Genomic DNA, 25,247 nt, shown 5'->3' with positions numbered 1-25,247 from the left:
ATTTTTTGTTGTTTTCAGAAACTCTCTCTTGTACTGCTAAATAGAGGGGGGAAACAGTGACATTATTACTCAAAAATTCAGTTAACAGAATAAAAATATGCTTTCTGAATTAAACAGTGTACCTTCACTCACCAACAATTGATGGAGATATATTCTGTGTATTACTTTTCCCTTCAGATCTTTTCCTGAGGCACCTCCAAATATATTCTATCAAGTTTTACACACTGATTATTTACCTCTCAAATAGGGAGGCAGATATCTGCTGACCTTTTAAACTGATGAGATTAAGCTTTTTGTTCTTAGGCCACCTTTGAACAAACAGGTGTGATATTCAGTAGCTTTAAAAAAAAGTTTAGAAATTCTTGTTCCACATACCAGTCTTCAAAAGGATTAAACTCCCTTCACTATATTATACCCAAAAAAATGAGACTTACTCAACTGTTAGTAAAAGTGACACAAATTTATTTTTCCCTTTTTTAACAAATTATTTCCTTCTGTGTAGACCAAGGTATTTAACACAACTATGTGACTGCAGTATGAAACAGTGCTCAGAATGTTACCAAGCGCTGTTAACGTTCTTCAATTTAAACATACAATTGCACATATGCTCTAACTGGGAATGCACAGCACATTAAAAACATGTTGAAAAATCAGCAGCCAAATTTTAGGTTGAACTACACAAATTTTAGGTTCAACTGTCTACCAGTCCAGGACATTAATTGTAGATGCCTAGATTATACAATGTCACCAGTCAATAAGAACTTGTTAGGAAGCACAGGAAAAATAAGCACAGGTGAAAGAGAAGTTAAAACCAGAAGCAATACAACAAACACCATTTTTAGCTGGGCTGTTACCTTGTTCTTCCTGCTAAGCCCTAATAAATAATGCATCTTCTGCCCTGCAAAACATCTCTAACATGCATGTGTCCTCCCTGCAAAGACAGATAAATCAAAATGTACTCATCAGTTCGCTTCTCAAGCCGTGTATCATCTTCCTTCCTTGAAAAGTTGTACATTGCTCCATTTGAAACAAATTTTGCAACAGATGGGTGTGTTACTTCATTGTATCCATCCTTCCTTCCATCTCTGCACAGACCAACCCATCACCATTCCATAACAGTACATAAATCAGCAGGCCATTTGCCCAACTATGTCTAATCTGTAAGATTTGAGGTCTTTATTTCATATGGAAAGGATTGGTGTAGTTTTTATTAATAATTTTCCTTAAGGAATTACTGTGCTTTTGCCCACCACCTAAGATGGATTTCTCATAGGAGTTTTTTTCAAAGATGCTGCCAATGAACTGCTGGGTTTATATGCTGAGATATCATTCAGTGCAGTTTAAGATGTGGTGTAATCACCACCTGTCCGCTACACCTTGACTGCAAAGTACTGAAGGGAGGAACTTCTTCCCTGAACACAAAAATATAGCAATATATGATAAGGTTCTATTATACTACAGGCCACCTAATATCTATTAGGCATTAATGTGACAAATGGACAAATATAAACAAAGATTCACTGCGTACTCTGAGAATCACAGAAACATCAGAACCTCTGGAAGTTTTCTAGTCTGACTTCTCTCTTATAGCTGAACTATCATCAACACAAGGTTTTGTTTACCCACATTCAAAAACAAAGGATGAAGTCTCCACCATCTCTATGGGTACCTGCTGCAATACTGCACTGCTCTCCTATCAAAGACATTTTTACCTAGTGTTCAATCTGAATTTCTTTCAAACCATAACTCTCAGTTCTTGGTTTCAGCCTCTGTCACCAGCTGGAAGAGTTTAGCTTCACATCAAGAACCAATTTAGGACCAGAACACAGCTCAGAAGCTCCCCAATTTTGTGGGAGTTGCTAAATAAAAGTGGTCAAATGAAAGAAAGAAAGAGGAGGTTTACATTGGATGATCATTTAAGCTAGTTTAAGAACTGAAAGTCAGGACACTGGCATTTCTTTGTAAGGTTTGAAAAACACCTCAAGCCCTGGGTCAAGTCCACAGGGCATGACACATGATCATAAACATAGATTAAAGATATACCAGAGAGACATTTCTAGATGTAGAGGACAAGTATATTTATTTTCTGAACTATTTGATTTTACTATATCTTCTGCCTGACAATCTGTTACAGTTACCTGAACTCTTGCTGCTGCGACGATTTGCCTTGTGTTAAAATGGTCTGCAGGCATACTACAGACATACTACATAGCTAACATACAGACAGCAATGTTTAATTTTCCTCCAGAAATCAGGAAATCACATAGTCTAAAACCAAGAGATCTTTTCTCCTAACTTAATTCCCTCCATCCCCACGAGCACACATAGACTTTGACCAGATTGTCTCAATTTTCACTCAACTTTTTTTTTAAGTGTAGGACAGCCAACTCTTTAGGAAAAAATGCAGTGAAAACCATGTGGGTTTGGAATTGAACAGACTCCTACTCATATTCCACATATTTTGCTGCATTCCTTCTATTTAGAGGTAAGTATAATAAATATAACAGAACAAAGGCATGAGTTCAACCTTTCAGCTATCTACAGTACGTGCGTTTTTATTATTCTGGTGTTTTCACGTTTTCCAAGGTGTACTTGATTTTGGGTGGCAACACAATCCTCACAGAGGTAAGAACAGCACTTACAAGATTAGACAGCATGATCAGCACACGTGGAGTCCTGTCACATCAACAGACAGCAAACCTGTAACCCAGCCCTCAAAAGCTGATGCAAAAGGGGGGGGCTGAACCTCAGAGCAAAATGGGAAAATTATTACAGCTAAACAGAAAACATCAGCTCATACTGTCATCTCCTTATCAGTGAGGTTTCCTTCATGGCACAGACCCTCACTCCATGGATTAATAACACAATTTGAGAAGTTTTTGTGGCCCAAGGTTCTAAGGGGCTTTAAGAAATGTTTCATTCTGAATCAAACCCTAGGCTAGCACCCATAAATTACATAAGGACAGGGGGAGAGCAGGGTCTGCTTGACCACTATGGCCCACATACATTAGTATTTCTATTGTTATGTAAAGGGAGTTCTCAGAAGGAAAGGTTGGGCAATTTGAGGTTTTTAAGGACAAGCATCTTTCAGGCAAAGGGCCTCACAGCCAGAATGTTTCTCCCAGACCCAGCTGTGTCCTGCCTGTGCTTTTGCATCTAACAAGCTGTCGATAAAAACTCCTTCTAACACTTGAGAAAAAATTATTTCTCAAAGTTGACTATTTAAAAAATTATTTGAAGGAAAGACAAAATAGAACATTCTTTCAGACTACATAGGACATGTTCAGATACAGCTCTTTTAAAATGTGCAAGGTACAGGCTTAGAGCTGGCAACTGTGGCCATGGTTTGCAGCTTCTCTCAATAGATCTTTAGTATAGATCTTTATTTAGATCTTAGTGCACACCTTGTGCCTAAAGTCACATTGGGAAGACCTTTTTACGCCCACCAGTAATGAAAGTCTCTAAACACCTTTCTTCTCTTAGAAAACAGCCAAGAACCAGATTAGATGACGTACATTCACACTTCTTAATTAGAAAAAAAAAATTGATAAATTTTTATCAAAATAATTACCTATGTTTATATCTTGAATGTGATAATATACTGCTTCTGACGTGGTTCTGACTCCAGAAGAGGCACACACAACAGGCTGCATAAGAGATACAATCATAACACGAATATAAACATTGTATAGTTGGAGAAGTGAAAGCTTACCTCTTGACAAATTTTTCATCAGCTGAAGAAAACACATAGAAGGAACAAGAAAAAGGAAGCCACAAAATAGGTGGAGGAAGAGAAAGCAGACAACAGAGATATACACTTTAATTTATGCCTAACTTTATGTCTATGCATAAATCACTGCAATATATCCACAGTACTATCTCAGCACAGTGTGATACACTACACTACCCTGCCAACCTTACATGTTGTTTCAGCAGATAAAACTAGAAGAGCATTTAGAAAGCAAAAATCTACTTCGTGAAGAGCATACATCAATATTCTATACTTTCAATGATCAAAAGCTGATATGCACAATTTATTTTAATCATAAACACAGTTTTTGAGTGACAACAAGTCTGCCATTATTTTAGACCATTTCCTGGATAGAAATATTTAAAAAGAAAGAAAATTCTCAAAAAGCAAGAGCTTATTTAGCAGAACTAAAAGTGTATGAAGAAGGAAAAAGTTGAAAGCCTGTGAAAGAAATCTGTTTTGGTCTGCAAAATCCTCGACGTTCATGCCAAAACCACAAGCAAGGAAAATGTAAACAAAAGGGATGCCAGAGCAGAGCAGGTTATTTTGTAGCAAGTGAGACAGGATTACAAAATTTAGGCAGCCTTTCTAGCAGAACCTCTACCATCAACCCTGCAAAAGTGACACTCAAGTCTGATATGGAAAAATGAAACAACTGTTTTCTCACCTCAGTGCCTGGCAAAATCATGGAGCAGCTCCTCTTGGACACTATGCTAAGGCACATGGACAATCATAAGGTGATTGGTGACAGCTACCATGGCTTCACTAAAGGCAAATCATACCTGAGAAATTTGGTGCCCTTCTACAATGGGGCTACAGCAGCAGTGGATGAGGGAAAGCACAGGACATTACATACATGGACTTGTGCAAAGCAGTTGACACTGTCCTGCAGGACATCCTCTTCTGTAAGCTGGAGAGATGTGAATTAATGGATGGACCTTTGACACATAAAATTTGGTTGGATAATAGCACTCAAGATTTGTGGTGACCAGCTCAATATCCACCAGAAAGCACAAATAGGTGAGGAGTGGATGCTGCTCAGGGGGTGGCACTGAAATGGAAATTTTTAACATCTTTACCAGCTTTAGGACTGAGAGCACCCTCAGCAGGCTAGCTGCTGACACCAAGCTGTGTGGTGCAGTTGACAAGCTGGAGGGAAGGGAAGCCATCCAGAGGGTCCCTGACAGGCTTTAAATGGGGGCTTAACCTCAGGAAGTTCAAAGAGGCCAAGTGCAAGGTCCTGCCTGAGTAGAGGCAATCCCCACCCAAGTACAGCCTGGGTGGAGAAAGACTTCAGGATGCTTGTGGTCCAAAAAGCTCAACATGAGCTGTCAATGTACGCTTGCAGCCCAGAAGCCAACTCTGAGCAACCTTACCCATTGTGTGATCATCAAGGTGCCTTCCAACCACTAATCATTCTATGATTTTACCAGAACACACCATAAGGAGGAAGACTTTACAAATGACAATTTGACAGTATGCAAAAGGCACGCAACAGCTCCACGGAAGAAAGGGAAGTCTTCCTCCAAGCAGCAAGAAACGTATACAAGTCAACTGCTAGCACTGACTAAAGATATTCATAAAGATATTCCATATACATACAGCCACACTGTTCTACAGGGAAGATTAACCAAGTATTTTAGAGGACAGCTCACCTGCACTTCAGATAAACACTTGAAAGAGGCATTTTAATTATATACTTGACTGCAACTATGTAACTGCAACCATATTACATAATGTCAACATAAACACGTCTGATGTCAACCAGCCAAGAGGCCAGAGATAACCTACACAACTGTAATTGGAAAAAATCTACAAACAATGCATGTGCTTATCACAGGTTGCTTGAGACATACGCTGAGTACATTGAGAGCAAGAATTGTCTCTACTCTAATTTTTAATTTTACATTTTTGTATCTTAAAAATAATTGCTAGCATAATCACTAAAAAAAAAAGCAAACACGCATTTGGCAGAAGTTGTTAACTGAAATAGTTTCATATACAAAATACAGTAAAAATAAGACATCAAAATTAAAAATATGCAGACTTCCCTAAGTGTGTTTGTTTCCTTGCAAGTAAACACAGTATGAACATATGGTAACCGTACAGGCAGATTTCTCCAAACACAGAGGAGGGGAAAGAAAATCTAGGTAAGAAGAACAAGTTCATTTCAGATGTTTGTGAAAGATTTCCAGAAATTGCAGGAAAACACCTATAGTCAAAGTCCAAGCAAATCCTTACAGGGTTTGACACATGCCAGGGTGTTGCACATGATCCACAGCAGAGACCACATAAACCCACCACACTTTCAGGACACACGGGGCTTTCTGTGCATTCTCAGGTCATCATGTGGTTTACACTCAGTATGGGACAGTCAGACCTTGGGTATTCCAAGTTCACTGAGCACATGCCATACTATTTCCACATGGCACCTCTGTCTGGGAAATGTTGCAACTTCATTCAATAAATTCCATCCTTTCGCCAGCAACAGAGCTGAATCTCATCAGCAGTGAGAGAAGTATCTCAAATGCCTATTCATCTTCTACTTCCTTTAAATCATTATGGAAATTATGTATTTCCTGGGGAAAGCATCAGTGGAAATAACACAAGATCAACACATTCCTTTAAAAATTCCTGTAATTCCTTTAAAAATTAAGATGTGAAGTGCTTTGGTTACAAGCCTGTCCTCTATCTAAAGCTCCATCTTATTTTTTATTCTATGACAATATATTCAACAGTCTTTAAACATTAGCTAGGAAGTTCCCAAATGCTCTACACAGTTTGTGGTATTAAAGCCATTTTCCTTATCTGGATGCATGATGGATTACATAACAGAGTTAACATTTCTTAAAAGCCCAGTTCCTTTAAACTAATTCAGACTGACTCCCTTTCACTGAAGTTATATTTTACTATCATCTTCTCTGATGTGGTTCAAAAGTAACTACAACTAAGCTACAAACTAATGTTACATACAGCGACTCACAGTTTCCTGGGTGGAGAACAATAAATGTAAAGTCAATAAAGGATTAAACTGTAAACATCAAAAGTCTCCCTCGAGTTTGGAAAATGTTGATGTGCACAGTAACAAGGCACCTTGCATTTCTTAAATTCAATTCAACAACTTGATACTTCCACAACACAGACAGAGGAAAACATCAGCGCTGAGAAAAACTCACTTCACCCCAAAAAAACCAAAACTTTGTTACCAGTGCACACCAGTAAAAGACACCATGAGAATTTAACTATGACAAAAATACACCACACCTGTAATAACTTTTCTAGAACATAGACAACAGTGTTGTGAACATATGAAATGCTTACATTTGTATGTTTGGATGAAGATACATGGGTCCTGGTCAGCATGTTTTAGTAAAAACCTGTCCGTTTCTCTGTTTATCCTGAAGCTAAAAATCTCTATAGTACCTCATGTACACTGAGTCCCTCTCTGACTCTAAGGGAATTGATTTCATTACCACCAGGCTTTTGTTTATTTTAGGAGAATGTGGTGTAGGTCTGGGGGGAAAACAAACAAAAAAACCCACCCAAACAAAATCACCCACAAACAAACAAAACCCCCATCATTCATATAAATAAACCCCACATGTTTTCCAGGACTGCTTAAAAACATTGCAGAAAAAGATAAATATATTTTCACATCAACCTTTGGAAAAGGTTTTCTTTTTTCTTTGCTCAGGCCACAAGAGATTCCAGCCTGAGAAAACAATACTGAGTTAATTTTTGTTTTCCTTTTTTATTTATTGAAGAATAAGTTAGATTTTCCTTATAATGACAACTAGAAGCAAAAGTGAATGCATACCCGCTCCTGAATGTGTTTGGTTCAATTCTCAGAAACACTCTTTAAATGGTTTTTGATTCGATTTATAGCAATTCTCCTAATTTAACACCAGACAACCTTACATAAAGATGAATCTGGGCACAGTATTCCAGTTGCAGTATGCTACTTGAACCAAGTACTTCTCTTTTTGTCCTTTCCCTTTCCCAAAATGGCCTCTCTCTTTATTACTTTTTTCCCCCCACCATAAAATTGCAGAATTATTCAAACCACTGAACCATCTTCAACACCACTTTAATAAATCATTCTGAACGATACAGCTCACGCAGCTCAGATCTTATTTCCTCTTTTGCTGATCACATTTTTTTCTTGTATTTATGATTTTTGTATTCCTCACAACTTCCAAGTCTTCAGGCCTAAGCCAGCATATGATCTTAACAGCTGACTTAAGAGCTACTTTATAAAATACACATTCTCAAGTCATATCACAGTGCCTTATGGATTCGCTTGAGAACTCAGTTTCCAAAACCTGGCAACGCCACTACAGTACCCCAACTCATCACATGTGAGCTATAATGATGACAGAGAATTTCAAGAAACACAAAATACAAATAATAATATCCCCTTCAAATTAAACTTGCATGAATTTGTATTAAAAAGTTGAATAAAGATTACTTTATTTCTCTTTTTAGTACCAAAAATCTTTGGTAACATGGTAATTCCAAACAATTGAAGTGCACTTTGCATTACACTTTTGTCCTGGAGAAGTGGTTTTACTGTGGGCAGCAGCTGATGCAAAAAGGGCAATAATTCATCCTATTTGTCTTCAGAAAACAAAGACTGTATTTTACAATATCCTCCTGCCGTTCTTGTGGGGGAGTCAGCCTAGAAGTCAAACACTGGCATATATTTTAAAGTTGATCCTCATTTCTTGTCAACTACATCATCATTTAAATGCTACAGATCCATTTAACTGAAGAAAAACTAATCCCACATTGACAAGTCTCAAGGTTTTCATGTCACTGTCTAAGCAAGACAAGCAAAACACACAAACTCAAAGGAATCAAATTTTGTTTTCTTCAGAACACTTCTTAACAGATTTAAATGTGTTTGAATTTATGCCAGAAATCGGTATGTATCGTTTAATCTTCAGATTTGTAAAGGAAGTGTCTTTACAGGTACCTCAGGATAAAACTTCTGAAGGAATGCCTCTCATGGAAAATAAAGGAAAAGCCACACTTTGCTCATTCTGTTTTACACGTCATGTACATTAGACCACCAATATAATTATACTCTCTACCAAAATTAAAAACAAGACAGCATCTGAAGTGCAAAAGTTACTCTAATGTAAGCAAATGCAAATACACGTTTATAAGGAAATGTAAACTTCTAAATTATACATAGCATTAAGTTTTATACATGTGAGCTCACATGTATATCATTTATATACAAAACCACCATATAAAGATATAGAAATAGAGTGTCTATATGTATATACACCCATCTATACACACACACACACTCTATTAACATCCTACCCAGGCCTACTTATGCTCCATTCTGCACACTTTGAGAGGTTTATTTCAATTTAACATAAATTTTGAGCAGGAGCAAATTAAACGGGTGCATAAACCTATGCAGAGTAAGGGTCATAATCATCTGAATCAGGCATGCCCACATCACCATAGAAGAGGCTCCCTATAAGCAGATCATCTGACTCTGATACTGAAGAAAAGTCAGCACAATCCTAAAAATAAAGCTGTGTGCAAGAGGACTGCTTAAATATTTAACAGCACACTACAGACACAGTGTTGATTTTAGCAGTCTAAGATGACAACCATCGAGAAAAACAAAACCACAACTTCTCATCCTTATATACTGCTTCAACTGTCCAGACCAAATAGGAGTTTCGAAGGAAATTGTTACCTGGTTGACCACTACTCTACAGACCCAGAGAAACTTCCAAAATAGCATGAGATTTCAATATAAAATTCTTCACAGTGTAGTCTCCTGCTTGACTGTGATAAGCAAACACATCTTTGTTATAAAATCAAGAGTAGACACCATTGCAAATCATTTCAGGAAAAGATAAAATCATGAACCTACAACACACAAATAGTTATCTTGTAACAGTTTTAGGTATCACAATTTTTTTTAAATCGCTGCCAGTATGCCCAGTAACTTTGAATATCCAAACAATCCCACCAGGATTAGTGAAACAATAAAATCATTTATATAGTGTATACACACTTGCAGTCTTAAGCTGAAAATGGAGACCCTAAGGACTAAATAACATATGAATTGCTCTGCAGGGTGGAGGAGGTAGAGGCCACAATTTAACAAGAAAAGAAAATGAAAACAAACAAACCAAAGCCTATCTTTCTTCCAGTTTTCCCTTTCTTTGAGCCACTTCCCTCTCGACAGCCTTAGGAAAGCAGATATTTCAGCTATGAGAAACTGTGGCTAGAAGAAAGTTCCTCATTCAAGTGTGCCCTGCAGAGAAGCAGCTACATGATGCTCTCTTTTATGCAATTAAGAAACTGCAACAAACTAGTGCTCAAAATTTTTATGTCAGTACTCACTCAAGTAAGGTTGACTGTTTGAGCACAGGCCAGCACATTTAGTTTTCTTTACACAATGGTACATTGTTAGGAAATGAGGTTTAAAATCAAGCTTACAGTAAACCCATTAATTAATAAACTACTCAAGAACAGTAAAAAGAAACAATGAATACATCCTAGCTTTTCCATTATTGCTAGCACAATAACTTCTGAATGGTGAAATATGGAATGTATTTAAGCTGTTTCAGATATATATGTGACCAAGTGGCAAATGTTGGCCTAGCTTTAAAAACAAACATGGTATACCTTTCTTCAAAATTTAATTTTAAAAAGCAGGTAGCCATTCCTTAAACTATGAAGAATGCAAAATGTAGAAAAAAGGATGCATATTTTATACTTTTTTGAAAACACTTCATTAGTTGCTCTTCAACAAAAAAGGAGTTCCACTATTCAGTGAAGTTCAGGCTGATGATCTACGGAGAGATGTAAGGTAAAGGCTAAACTTAAAGAACAAAAAAAAAAAAAAAATCAATCCCTGTCTGAATTTTTTTTACCTCGGTAAAAACAAAGGGGGAAGAGGAAGAATTTTTTTCCATTATAATCATCCTGAATATTTAGGCTGGCTTTTTTCTCCTTTGCAATCACTGTGATACTTTTACCTACGGGCCTTTCACACAACAAACACGTATAAAGTAAAACTTTATTATACAACACGATTGTCAAAACAGAGAAATCAGAGAAGACAAAGGCAGCGGCGGCTCAGGCAGAAGCCCGGTGGATTTCAGCGCACAGCGCCAGTTTCACCGAAGCGCAGGTGAACCGCGCCTGACGACGGTGTCGCTCCGGAGGGGTTGCGGTGACTGCCACCCCCGCAGGGCTCCCCGCCGCCGGCCCAGTGACCCACAGCCGCCAGCCGGGGCTGACTCAGTCCCCTCCCGCGGCCACCTGCCAGCTCCGGGGGCTGCCCCGGCGCCGCCCGCCCCGCGCAGCCCCGTCCAGCGCCCGCCCCCAGCGCCGGCACCGTCCGGCGGCACCGCGGGGCCCCAGCCCCGGCCGGCGGCTCCGCAGGGCTGCCCGGCACAAGGAAAAGCTGCGCGCCGCTTTGAATCCTGGGCTGTCGGGGTTGGCTTTTCCTTGTTACTGTTTGCCTTTTTTTTTTTTTTTTTCCTCTTTTATTTATTTATTTAAGTGGAAACTTTCCTTTCCCAGGAGAGGCCGGGACAGCGTGAACTGCCCCGGGGCGCCGCGCTGCCATCACAGCTGACAGCTTTCTGCCCCCCGCGCCCCCCCTTCCGCAGCATTAAAAAGCAGCGGATAGATCCGGCCGGAGTTTGTTTTTAATAACGGCTTTTAGTTCGCACAGCCACTTACGTCCCCTGGCAGCAAAATAAAAGTCAAGCTCGCATGCGAGCATCCCGCACAGAACCTCCTCCGCACCGGGGTCGTGGGGGGCACGGCAGAGACAAGTGGGGCGCCGGGGGGAAGGAAGTGGGGCCGGCGGCAGGGAAGTTGGGATGTGTTTCGTTTATCCCCGGAGCAGAGCCGCCGGGAAAGGAAAGTTCACAGCCAACAACAGCGCCCGCGGGCAGCGGGTCCGGGATGGCGGGGAGGGGGCTTGCTTTGGGGCCTTCTTCTTACCTTCTGGTCTACGATGGAACAAGCCATTTCCCGGACGTGGGCGAGGCTGAAGTCCCCCGAGGAGTCCTGCAGCAGCAGCACCGGCTCCCGGCTCAGCCCGATCTGGAGGTGGAAGGCGACGCCGCCGCCGGCAGCAGCGCCCGGCGGCGGCAGCGGGCTGGGCGGCCGGATCAGCGGAGGGGCACTCATCGGAAACTTCCCGCCGAAGCCGCCGCCGGAGCCGGGGGGTCACGGACGGAGGGGCAGAGTCGGGCGCCGCCGCGAAAAGTTTGCGGCTGCCCCGGAGGCGCCGGGCGAGTTTCCCCGCGAAGTTTCAGGAAAGTCCCGCCGAGCTTCTCCCGGGTGAAAATGGCGAGGGGGGTGGGGGAGAGGACCGGGGAGGATGCAGACAGGAAAAGGCGGCGAGAAAGACGCGCGGGGGGAGCCCAGCCCAGCGCCGCCGAGGTGGTGCCGCCGCTCGGGCTGCTGGCGCCGTGCGCGGCGCGGGGGCGGGACGGGCCGCGCCCTCCGCCGGGACGGGCCCGCGCCCCGCTGGGCCGGGCCGTGCCGGGCCGGGCCGGGCCGCGCCGCTCCGCCGCCAAACGGCGGCCGTGCTCTGCCAGGCGGCCCGGGCAGCAGCGAGCGCAGCGGCTCCGGCTGGTTCCCCGCGGTGGAGCTCGGCTGAGCCGCCTCTGGTCTCTCCACCTGCCCGGGCAGTGGGCTGCGGTGCTGGCGGGGCTGAGAGCCTCCTCTTTCCCCGCGATCCCCGTTGGGCAATACCTCAAGAGGCAGGTGGAGGCAGAGCCCGAGGAGAGCCGGAGATTTCCCTTGCTGGCGGGCAGCACGGTGCCCTTTCCCGGGCAGGGCGGGAGCTGCCCCCGAGGACGGAAAGCGGTGCCAGGGAAGCAGGAGCTCCCGTCTGACTCCGGCTCTTCTGCCCGGCCTCGGCCGGCCGCTCCGGTCAGCATCGTGCCGCTGCTTCCAGCCGTCCCCGCGCGTTTTGAGAAGAAGCAAGGGACCGGTTGCACCCATCTCTGCTCTAAACCAGCTTCCAGTTTTAGATACAGTGTGTGTTAAGGAGGAGCAGCGCCATGCTACCCAAAACCAGGATGAGTTACTCATCCCAGCTTTTGGGATCCGTGCAAGCCCCACCCGTTTGGACAAGCAGCGTTCGTAGTAGGGCAATATTTAGTCTTAAAAACCTCCTCTTGAAGATGTGCAAAGTCAGTGGAAATGGGAGCTGTAAATGTTTGAAACACCAACCGAAAAACTCTTAAGCTAGTTGTACATGGTACCTGTAGGTTTGTTTGAACTACTACAGGTAGTGTGAAAATAATACATGTACGTTTGAAAATTCAGCAGTTGATCTGATTTACAACTTGTTTCATTGCAAATTGCTTTTTTTTTTGGACCAAAATTTACACCTGCAGCATTATTTTATTTTGATCCGGTTAGTAGGACCCATTTTACTGTTGTCAGCTTATTTCTGGCCTGGGAAGTACTACAAGCTTCCCATGACCCCATGACCTAGCCAGCTTTTCTATACAGGAGTCAACGTGGGAGAAGCGCACTAGAAGATCCTGCAGCCCTGCATCATCGGTGAATCTGAGGTTCAGAGTGGACCCGATTACTTCCTAAACTCCCCATGAGAGCTCAGACGTGGCTAGTTCGAATCTTTGACTCAGACGTAGTCAACAACTCATATATTAAAGGATATAAAATGAAACCTAAACACTCAATGGGAGGGGCTCACACTTTTGTGTCTTCTAGGCAGGTTTAATTTGAAATCGATTTGCTTTTGTGTATTTCATCCATATTGTAAGTAATAAAGTGAACCTTGCCGTCAGACGTGAAGTTGTGCTGTTACAAATTCATATCAAACCTACTTTTGCTAATGTATTTGATGGCAATTCTTTGAGCAACCTAAACCACTCATTCATGACACAGCTCTTTTGCAATTCTCAGATAACCAGAGCAGAGGTAGCAGTATCAATATTGAGAATTACATGTCCTTGGTTTTCTCATGTATGTGAAATCAAGTGCTAGAGCTCATGTGTCATGACTTGCCTGCAGCTCTACATCATCTGTACAGATAAAACTTTTTCTTTTCAAAAAGAAAGGTTACAGTATTTTTTAAAAGCTGTAGGTTGCTGAGTTGTTTGTTTAGTGGGTCAGCTGTGTTGAATACACCTTTGTAAACAGAATAGCTGAGAGCAGAATTTCTCCAGCGCTGTGTCAGCCAGTCATATACAAATGCCATTTATAAAAGGATTCAGTGGAACCACATGATGTGATCCTGAGTACAACCTGGCCTGTTGTACTTACTGAAATGTCATCTATTTCATGATCCTTCCAGATCAGGGAATTGTTGTGCTGATGCCAGGGAAGGCAAAAAATCATTCACAGCAGTATCTGACCTCATACAGAGTGCATGCCTGGTTGCTATCTGTACATGCACAGGTGCAAAAAACACTGGAAGCTTAGGTTTTACTGCACCTGTACAAATCAATCCAGCAGTACAGTTCAAGCTTGCAGGGGGAAAATGAGTTTTCCAGACATGGCTACACAGTTTATGCGACTGGCTATGTAAAGGAACAGGGCAGTCAGCAGAGGATGTCACTGTTACATCACATTATGAAAGCATCTCCAAGCTGCCCTCAAGGTACAGTGGCTGTAATATTACTTCTAATTGCTCCACATTGCCAGACTAGGACGGGTGAATAGTGGTCCTTGTATGTTCTCATGCACTGTAGAGCTGACCCTCCACTTTGATGTGTTTCTGAACCTGTGATCTTCTCTTCTTTCAGCTTTCTGCATTGCATAGGTGGTATTCTGTTCTATTCATCAGGAGTGAGTAACATCCCCTTCATAAAGTTTTTGTTTCTTTCTGCTTTTCTCTGTGATGTAACTGGTCCTTTTTTGAACAGTCCATTTATCTTTCATCTTTTCAACAGAATGTTTTAATTTCTAAAAATGTCAAACAGCCAGCAAAGATTAATGCAAAATATGCCTAAACAATGGAGAATATTCTGTTAAGTCCGTTTGTTTCACCTAGATGGTGGAAGTTTCTAGGGTAAAGTTGTTGGCCTAAAATTTAGTTTCTGTATGTTTACAAAGAGAGAGGTGATTACAATGAGATGTTTACTGCTGGTTTTCTGAGGCAGGTAGTAGAATATCATATCTCATTCTATGATCAGTATTTTGAAAAATAGATTGCTTGGCAATATGCTCAATAGTATAGTATATCTTGGCAAGGAGAAAAGAAGAGAAAAAAGAAAAAAGAGTAAAAAGAAGTAGTCACTGGATAGAAAGCTCAACTGAAAGTTCAAATTTTCACAAGTAGTCATAAGAGTAAATAGGCCATGAAAGTGACAAGTAACCTTTAATGATGTTTGCAAGTTTAGACTGAGTGTTTATTCACAAGCTTTTTGGGCTCAGTACTGTGGTAACTTCTTTGGATTCCCAAGGTCAGAGTGGAAGATATCTGCCTTTAGCTGTTTGTTATGTTCCTAATGGGATCCAGAAAAGACAGTCAACATGAATTCAAGGATGTAAAGACAGTAGTTTTTCTTTCTCCCTTGTAAGAAATGTATCTTTTCTCAGAAGGAAATCTTCACCTGTCTAGGAAGAAAGTGATTTGGCATAAATCCTTTGTGCCTCAGGTCACTTTCACACGTGCACTTCTGCTGGACTCCATGTGCAGTTCAACGCAGAGCAGGAGCCTGTGGAAGAGTTTACTTTCCAAGCCACTAATGAAGATAACAATTTTTCATCCTTGAAAATTTATCTATTCAGCATGCAACAGATCAAATGTTTAAGTGGCAAAGACACTTCATTGCTGAATCAGGCCAACAATACCCATTTTTGCATTCTGCCCCTAAAATTTTTCACTTCATTCATCTTACACATTCCCAATCTACTCATACCCCTCTATGCTAGAGCAGAAACCTCAAATTTTATGAGGAGTAGCTCTCATATCTAGAGGTGAGTTACATGTTCTTTATATAGACTAAGAGTTTAACATTGAATATGCAGCCAAATCTGTTTATGTTAATAAGTGAACAAGTCTTGTTTCTACAGTTGAATACAGACTGTGTTATTTGCATTCTTACTAAGCAGCAAAAAGTGCTTTATTAAAGACAGGTCTACAAAAGGGAAAACATTTTTTCTCTTTGCTGTTTTCAGATGCTGAAATGATGTTTTAAGTAAACTGAATGCTCCTATAATTTCTCTCCTGAAACAAAAGCAAAGCATTGAAAACTAATTAACCAAGGAAAAAAGAGAAAAACTGACTGGTAAATACAATGGAAGGAAATTTGGGAAGAACTGTGTAGACTGTGATGGAAAGTAAAAGGATACTGGGGTTGGAAATGCAAATGTCACGGAATCTGGGATTGGTATTGTGTTAGGGCTGAAGTGGTAAGTAAAATGGAGCTGATATCTGAAATAGTGACAGCATAGTTTCACAGATAAGCTCCTGGGTATTTATTTGGAGAGAAGCAGATGTTAGCTGTACAACTGGTTAGGGATTTTCCGATAAGCTACTTATGTCCATGAGAAAATGATAACATTTCAGGATCTAAATGGTTGTTGTGAATACAGTAAATCTTCCAGATTTTTTGTTTGTTGTTTTGATTCTGTTGGTTTTTTTAAAAAGAATGTTTCCAATTGCTGAAAATGCTTCATCATTTCTAAAAGCGAAGGACCATTATCTTCCGTGGCTTTCTAGGAAATGTTGTAGATAATTGGTACAAAACATTTAAAAACAGTAAGCCTAATAATTTAAAATTCAAGTTTAATAATCTGATACAACTCAATGTAGTGTTTTTTATAAATGGATCACAAAAAATTCTGATTTTTTTCTCTTTTTATATCTTGGAAATGGAAGTTAAACTCTGCCCCAGTGATAGGCTTCCATAGTCAGCAAACAGTTTTGCCAGCCTGAACCAAACTGATAATGGATGTAAAAGGCAGATAAAATTAATATAGAATCTGAAATATTGCAGGATAAAGCATTTTTATGTCAAATATCTGCATTCTCTGGTTTTTTGAGCAAAAAGTGTTCTGCTTTGAGAGGGAAAACGTTTCTTTGGTTTTCTTTACTCTGTGTACCAAACTGATCTCACAATACTTGAAAAATTTTGGCATAGGTCAGGCTCTGTTTATCCCAAAGTCTGAATTGAGGGTGTTTGTTATGGCTTGGTGATAGAATAACTGATGCATTCAGCTAAGCATCAGTATCTTGGCATTGTTTGTGCGTATTTGTGCAAATTGTCCTCTCTGGTTCTTAGAAGCACAGTATTCCTGGAACAAGATGGTCACTGCTGCTTGAAACTGCTGAAGCATTTTTGCCATTCTGGGAATACTGAAGTGAGGTAGTCACTGTGCCTAAAGGAAGACAAAGCACAGGTTTAATTCAGTAATTTCTTAATGCTACTTCTTAGGTGATTTCTGAACAGAGTATCCTGTGCAAAGGACGCTCTTCTGTCACTTGCATACTACCATTTCACTGAACAGTCCTGAATGGTCTTACAATTCTACAGTGACTTGAAATCTCTGGGTCCAAGAGCTATATACTTTCTAATAACGTGTATTTCCTCTTCAGAAATGATAGCATGATTTTCAGTTTTTGGCTGGACATAATTTTCAATAAGCAGCTAGTGTGTTTGCTGCATTTTGGTAATTTTCTTGAAACTAGAGTGATAACCCCATTAGTAAAAGATGTATGCAACTGAAAATCAATTATACAGAATTTTAGTTATTTTTTAATTATAATGGCAGATTTCTTGAAGCACTATTCTCTAATTAGTACATACGAACATCACAAATTTACAAACTTTGTTCTTTTACACATCAAGAGGGTATTGTACTGTTACTCAGAACTAATATTTTTGTGACTACTGTCCAGGTCTCCTTCTCATTGTCTTTGAAGTTCTTCATCAGTTTAAAAGGGACCTTCATCAGGTCCTGGGAATGAAAATACTGCCATTGCAGAATCAGATATGCATGCTGTAATTGATGCATGATTTTAACCTGTAGGAATAGGTGTCATTGTCCTAGTATTTCTGTGAGTGGATACAGCCCGAGGAAAGAGTATGTTAACTATCCATCAACATCTGTGTCCAAAGCTTATGGAGCCAAAGTAGAGAACAAGCAGAGTGGCCAAGAGAAAGTAAGGATTACAGAGTCTTGTTTGTGAGCTAAACAGTGTCTGATAGTACAGAAAGGACATGGGTTTACAAGTAGTTTTAAAACTGACACTGCTAGATATACCTGAAATGTTTAATGAATTTCTGCTCTGATATTTAAAAATATCCCAACTGATCTTGCCTGGTTGATTAGTCTCTCTGTGACCAGTTTTAACATACTTTTATGTGGTTTGATATTTATATTTTATATTTATACATTTATAACAACAACGTTGTCATCCAATATCATTTGAATAAATAAAACTGTGGCTAACCTAAATTATATATTGATTGTTGCATGAATAATAGGACCACACACAGGTCCAGGTAAAACAGGTTGAGACAAAGATATAATACAGTCGATAAACTCTGCTCCTGTGTTTTAAGTGCAAGTCTCCTCACTTATGATGATTTAATGAGTTAAGAGAGACTGTGTGTAGGAGCAGAGAATCAATTGATGTCTTACCTAAATTATCATTGATCTTTTGATATTTATTGATGTTGGTTACTGCTGCTGCTTTAGGTTCACTGCATGATACTGAAAAGCCAGAGCTAAGAATAACATTATGGGGAAACCTAGTGTTGTACACAGGAGGAGAGAGGATGAAGGAATGGAATGATGCAGAGGATCACAAGGAAACTGTAGAAGATAGGGAGATAAAAAATGGAAAGAGAGAAGATTCACAGAAAAAAAAATCATTGCAAGGAGTACTACAGTTGAACATCATAGATTCTTACATGAAAATATTCAGATTTTAAAATTTGACCCTAACAGTAGAGCAGACTCTGTTTTATGATAACTAAAACTATACTTTCCCTTCATTTACTGTCACTGCCTTGCAATATTAACTTTTCCTTATCGTAGCTTTTCAGCTTGGAGTTCAAATTAAGAAACATTTCATTTCATTTTCGTTTTCAACTAATAAAACACTGAAAAACACACTAGGTACTGTATGAACGCTGAAAGTTGTTCCATGCAAGTCTTGTAAGTAATAGAAGTTCACTCTTACACCAATTGCATCAGATGTTGATTTAGGATAACCTCATAGAACTAAATGCACTCAGAAAACAAAACCTCTGTTCTTGTATCTTACTCCAACATAAAAACACCAACTAAATGTAAAAAAGACTTAGTTGGTGAACTTTTTCAAGTAATAAAAGGCCCTTTTATTTAAACCATAATTTGGGCTTAATCGCAGGGAGAAAAATGTGTATCTTTTCCCTGTCATAACAGACAAACATCTCAACATGAAGCTCTACACAATGCTGCAGCATTGTCACCCAGGGTTAAATAAACAAGGAAATCATAAGGTACAGTAGAAAGACATTTCAAACAGATTCCTAACTGTGTTTGATTATGCTTAAATTTAATGGATCTTGACACGATGAAGCATGTGAAGAGGGTCTTAAAAGTAACTCGATTAGAATAATGGTTTTTGGGGATGCAAAAGGATATAGCAGTGTGAAATTAGAAGTAAAGATGGGCAAACATAAGAATATCCAAAAAATGCATAATTAATCTGATCTTGATCATGGTTTATATTATCCAGAATAAAGGATTGTTTGGGAAAAAAAAATTTAAAACTGCACGTGGAAATCAAACGTAGAAATAAGTCACATTCTTTTTGTTTTTCCCCTTTGAATTTCATAAAGAAAATGGACAAATTTTTATGTGAATGTCTTCCAAACGTGGGTTCTATATGTTCATCCTATGTCATGTGAATACACCACTGTTTCTTTTTTACAGCAGTTTTGCAAAGCAGAGCAAGACTGTTACTTCCATATTGAGTGGCATGGAATGGAGCGTATTTTTAATTCATGATACTTTGTGAAAACAAAGGTATGCAGTCTTGATTAGAACATACTATATGTGTTAGAGTCATACTTTTGCAGTTAGCCAGCTACAGAGATGCAAATTAATTCATTTAAAGCTGAATCTCATACCAATGATCTGTGCTTTACAGCTGAGAAAATTTCTCATAAATTATGGACCCCATTGTTCTGTAATAGAGCAGGGAATTGAATTTAGGTATGACCAGTACCAAATTAACTCAATAACCACTTGCCCCCCACCTGCCTCCTACCTAGAAAAAAGAAAATGCTCTCCTCTGAGGAGGAGACTGTGCCTGTGTATGTGTTGGGGCAAAACTTCAGCTGCTGCTTTCCTTTCAGGCTTGAGCACACAGCATCGCCGAGAGCTCCTCACAAATGTCTGAATGCATGTCTTACAAGTCAGCGTTTTATAATAAACCTGATTAAAGAAATTTGATTACATAATAGTTTTAGGTAATTTGTATCTTCCTTCTTTAAGACAATGAGATTTGAAAGTCCTCACAGACCTAGCAAAGAGCGGGCATTTTTCTAAGACTTGGTTCATTAGGATTCTAGGTGGTCCTGTCTGGCTGGTCCATATTAATTGCAGCAATGATGTTTGGGGTCAGGAGATCATGAAACAGCTGGTCTGTATTACTTTGACCTAATCTCAGGTGATGTGGTGTAGGAAATAGTTAATTATATTTTTTCAGTGACTCACATCTTTAGTATTAGGGTGGTTGATCTCTGTGCACTGTAGACCCTTGCAGCTGTTTGCCATCATAAGGTTCCTTCTCTGTATTCACCACAACAGTTAAATGCACTCAGTTATGTTTCATAAATTATGTGAATCCTCTACCAGCAACATGGTATCTCCAAGTAAGCAAATATAAAGCATACAGGTACAAAGCTCTGCTGGAAACTCTAGGGACCTTGAAGGGCAAAGAGAGAAGCAAATTATCACAAAACATTTTTTTCTCATTTCCATCAACCCAAATCCCATTGCCTCATGGGTTTCAATTAAAGTTTAGAATACATTACCTTTTAAGGCATTTTGCAATAGACAACCTATACAAAGCAGGAACTGAAAATATCAGCTATTAATATAACGATTTCAAGTACATTTAGCATATAGCACCTCATTAAATTTAGTCAGTAGTTGGTAGATTACAGAGGTACTTTCCAATGAAAAAATTATCTTTTTTTCCAAAAGCCAAAATAATTCAGTGTGGAATGCCATATATTATATTCATTACAAATATTTATATTAATTCAAGAGGATATGGAAAGTGTGGGGAAGCTGGGAACTTGAATGTTATGTTTTTCACAGCACCTGTCACTTAACTGCATTGTAGCCAGCAGCATATCCTTACAGCATTGATCTAATAACATTCAATGCCTCTGCTAAGGGGCTCAATGCCAATGGCTGTGAGAACCTCAATTTTATATTTCCTGAGTCTGGCATATTTAAATTTTCATCTGTAACACTAGATTAAATTAAATCTTTATGTTGAATATATGGTAATAAACTGGATTAAGCTCTGAATTCTCTAGTTAACACTCACAAAGTGCTTCTTGTAATAATATCACTTGGATTATTTATCCTGCATGCTGTTCATGAAGATAGATGTTCAACATTTCCGCCAGAGCTCTTCGTCAAAAGTTTATTCTGCCTGGGATAAAGTTCAGCTGTTGTCACAGAAGTGTTTCATTGCAAAGGTCTGAGACCACTTCCCTTATTCCTTTCATGAATACAATAACAAATGTTTGGAGGGATAGGAATCACATGATGCTCACCATCATTATCCAACAGATTGTTATTTGCAGAAGAGAGACAGGGTTTTCTTACCATATTGAAATTGTAGTTTCAAGGTTTTAGCTGGGTCTATGGAATTATATTTTCTTTTTAAGTCTCAATACCTTGAAAGCTCTACATAAATTTAAGACAGGGATTTCAAAAATATTTCTGAAATTTATTTTCAACTTTAAATAAATTTTCATTGATATGCGTACCTATTCTGTTCTTTTTCCACAGTGCTGTGTATTTTTAATGACAAAAATATTTGCAGACAGTCAATAATCTTCAACAATGTCAGTCATATGTGCATGTAATAAAACTTACAATAAATTCATCCAGTTAGGGTTTATCTCAGGTATCACACTTAAGCAAGAAGTGTGGATAGCAAATTTTAATGTCTGTTCTTGATAAACAGATGTTTAAAAAGTAGTTTGAAAAGAACCATTAGGTGATCTTGGCTAAAGAACAGATTGGACTTAGCTGTAGTCTGCTTAAAGACATTTCCACAGACAATAATCTTTCTGCAGAGGAAAAAAAAAAGAATTTCATACTTCTTTGAGATCTTGTAAATATTCTACACTTGAAAACTAGCTTTTATACCAACACGACTCTTCTCATATGAGATTCTAGTGTTTATGTACATTGTACACTTTTGATACTCAATTTCAAAAGTTCTAAGCATTCTTTCTGGATGCAGTTGACCTTTCTAATTCAAATATACATATTGCAAAGAATGGCCCACTCAGGGTAGCATTTTTCTGGCAGTTTGTTCTATAAATTCACCACTTCACTTGCAGTCAATTAAACTGCAGTGATACAGAATAAAATTAAGAACCACCATATTTCCTGATCAAAGGTTAGTACATGGTACATGGGTTGCTTTGCATCAAAAACCTCCATAATACTGGTATTGTTCTGCCTTGGGGGAAATGGTGGTTAGCAATAAGAAGAGATTATAATGAAGGCCTATCAATTATCTGTTTTGCAACGCTCACTCATATCATTTTTACATGCAGTTCTTAACTAAATGAGCAGAGATATATTTAATTCTTTTTTACTACACCCTGACCAAATCAGACAATTGTGATCTGGCCCAGTTCTGAAGCATAATTAAAAAACCAGCATTGAAACATGTAGACTGAAAAATCATTGTAATAGAAATATTCAACTATGTCACATTCCAGCCTGTGACACTTGAGACTCTGTAATAGACACAGGAAAATTTGTTAGCATGGCTCACAGCAAGAATTGCCATAATGTAATGGCAGCTGGATATCGTTATCCTGGAAAATTTGAAAATTGAATAATGAGGTAAAGACAAAATTAATAGGTTAGTTTATGCACAAAACCTGCAGATTCCGGGTTTATGCAAGAGAACTATGACCTACAGACAATTAACTGCACTTTAATGTGAGAAGAGAAATAGTTTCATTGACTTTAGTTTCCAAGCAAATAATTCAAAATTAAGACTATTATTTTTTCTTTCATTTGGTTCCAAATGAAATGGTTCCAAACCATTTTAACACAATCACTTCCCTAAGTTAGGGGAGTATTACTCAGTACTGGAGAGAGTTAAACCAAAGTGTGTTTCACAGCAAAATCCATGGTGATGTGATGATTAAGGCAAATAGGCTTTATAATCTCAAAGAATAAATGCATGGCCAGGATCATCTGTGGTGATAGTAACCTCATGCCTTCATACTGGGTTTGTGTGGCAAGGTTTTGGTAGTGGGGGCTCTGCAGGCATTGGGAAGCTCCCAGAGGAAGGGATGGCAGGAGGCTCCAGGACAGAGCCACCGCTGGCCAAGGCTGAGCCCAGCAGTGACCGTGGGAGCACCTCTGTGAAAACATCATTAGGAAGGGAGAGCAAAACCTGCATACCACCAACAGAAGTCAGAAGAGAAGAGTGAGAATATTTGAAAGGAACAACTCCTCAGGTACCCAGATGAGTGAAGGAGAGGGAAAGGTGCCCAAGTGCCAAAGCAGTGGCTCCCTTGCAGCCCATGGTGAAGAGCGTGGTGAGCCAGGCTCTGCCTCTGCAGCCCGTGGGGTCCACAGGGAGTAGAAATCCACCTGTGGATGGTGGAGGAGCCCTCTCTGAAACAAGTGGATGTGGCCAAAGTCGGCACTAATTTCCCCAAGTCAAGCCTGTTTTGCCTGTGATAGCAGCTGTCTCTCACTCTCCTTATCATGACCCACATGTCTTCCTTTATATTCTCTCTTCTCTGCGCAGCTGAGGAGGGAAGTGATAGAGAAGCTTTGGTGGGCATCTGGTGTCCAGCTAGAGGCAGTTCACCACACCCTTCAAATGCCTCTTTTCTTCATTCAGCTGTCTTTTTTTCACATTAAAGAAACCATTGAAACCTTTCAGGACTGAAAATATTTGCACTCATTTGTTGTTCATATATAAAATTTCCATCTTTGTAATATCAGGAAAATTATTTTCTCTTTACTCCCTCTTAATAGCATCTCTGTTCTGGAAAAGTTTGACAGTGACTTCAGAAACAAATGAATTAATAAGATCCCAGATATCTAAGGCCATGCACATTAAGTTAGTTAATATCTGATTTCTTGCTTCAGTGCTCCTTCTCTGTTTCAGTGCTATTGAAAAGTTATCCAAAATCCTGTATCTGGTCAACACTACTACTGAACTACTTTACATCCTTCCCCTTTAATTTTTTGAACTCATCAAATTAGAGATCCATTTGTACATTAGTTCTGATGAATACCATGTTTTTCAATGCACGTAGAAAAGTGAATTATTTTAGGTGTCTTATATAGTCAGTGGTGAGAGAGGCACTCTCTGTTTTATGAACTAACTCAGCCTCTGGGGCTTCTTGTCTCTCTCCATTGTCTATACAGGCACACTGAATAAACATGTTCTCCAGTCCTGTGTTCTGCTATCATTGTTTGGGGAGTTTCTGCCAGCACTCATAATTTTTTAAAAGAACTTTAGTGTTTTCAAAATGGCCTTTTTAGTCTGGTCACACTCTTCGTTTCAGAGAGAGCTAGCTGCTGTTTTTTAAATAATGATTTTGAAAATCCCAGTAAATGTCTACTTCAGAACCTTTTTTCCTTATAATTCAATGACCTAATTTCCTAACACTGATGGCTACCACTTCCATGCATGTGTTTGTGATTAGATTTTTGGCCTAAACCTCTAGAGAACAGGAAACTTGGTTTTGACATCTACATGTAAACAAGGAGCCCTGGGCTGCCTTACAGCTCTGTCTGGGCAGAGCTTCTAGAGGTAGTGATACTCTCTGCTGCATTTGTCATAGAGAAGAGAGGAAAAATTATTCAGCCAGGCCCATTTCCACCAGACATGTGGAACATTTCAGTTAGATATCTTTGTTTGGAGGGGAAAAAATATCTTTATTATGTCCCACTGACAGAACAGGTGACAAAAGACTGAACTTAATATTTCAGGGGAAAGAAGGTAGTAAAACTGTTGGTGCAGTTTTCCAGTAAAAGGACTCAAAGTACTGACCACCACAATTTGTGGGTTACTTAGGGTTTGGCTTTTGCATCTGTTTTTGTGGGGCTTGTGGTTATTTGGGGGTTTCTTATCCCTAGACTGCTAGTAGCATTGAACAGTATCCCATTGCAGTTTATTGAAACTAAACAAACAAGGTAATTTCTGGGTTTTTTCATTGTTGGGTGGAGGGTTTTTTAAAATTTTCAGGAATTTTAAAATCTCATCATATTTACTGAAAATTTACATGGC

General features: G+C 39.6%; 1 protein-coding gene across 2 annotated transcripts in view; it reads right to left on the bottom strand.

Moving 5' to 3' along the window:
- PRKD1 (protein kinase D1) overlaps window positions 1-12,069 on the bottom strand; it is a 114,546-nt gene extending 102,477 nt beyond the window's left edge. For both annotated transcript variants that reach the window (XM_084207529.1, XM_084207530.1), the window contains exon 1: window positions 11,744-12,069. In XM_084207529.1, coding sequence (XP_084063655.1) covers window positions 11,744-11,932 — 189 coding nt within the window. In that variant the 5' untranslated portion in view covers window positions 11,933-12,069. The remainder of the gene's footprint in view (window positions 1-11,743) is intronic.
- Window positions 12,070-25,247: the final 13,178 nt, after the last annotated feature.

Source organism: Fringilla coelebs (genome assembly GCF_963513975.1).
Source record: "Fringilla coelebs genome assembly, chromosome: 6".
Classification (NCBI taxonomy): domain Eukaryota; kingdom Metazoa; phylum Chordata; class Aves; order Passeriformes; family Fringillidae; genus Fringilla; species Fringilla coelebs.
Note: the sequence above shows the minus strand (reverse complement) of the source record. Positions and strands in the feature narration are given on the sequence as shown.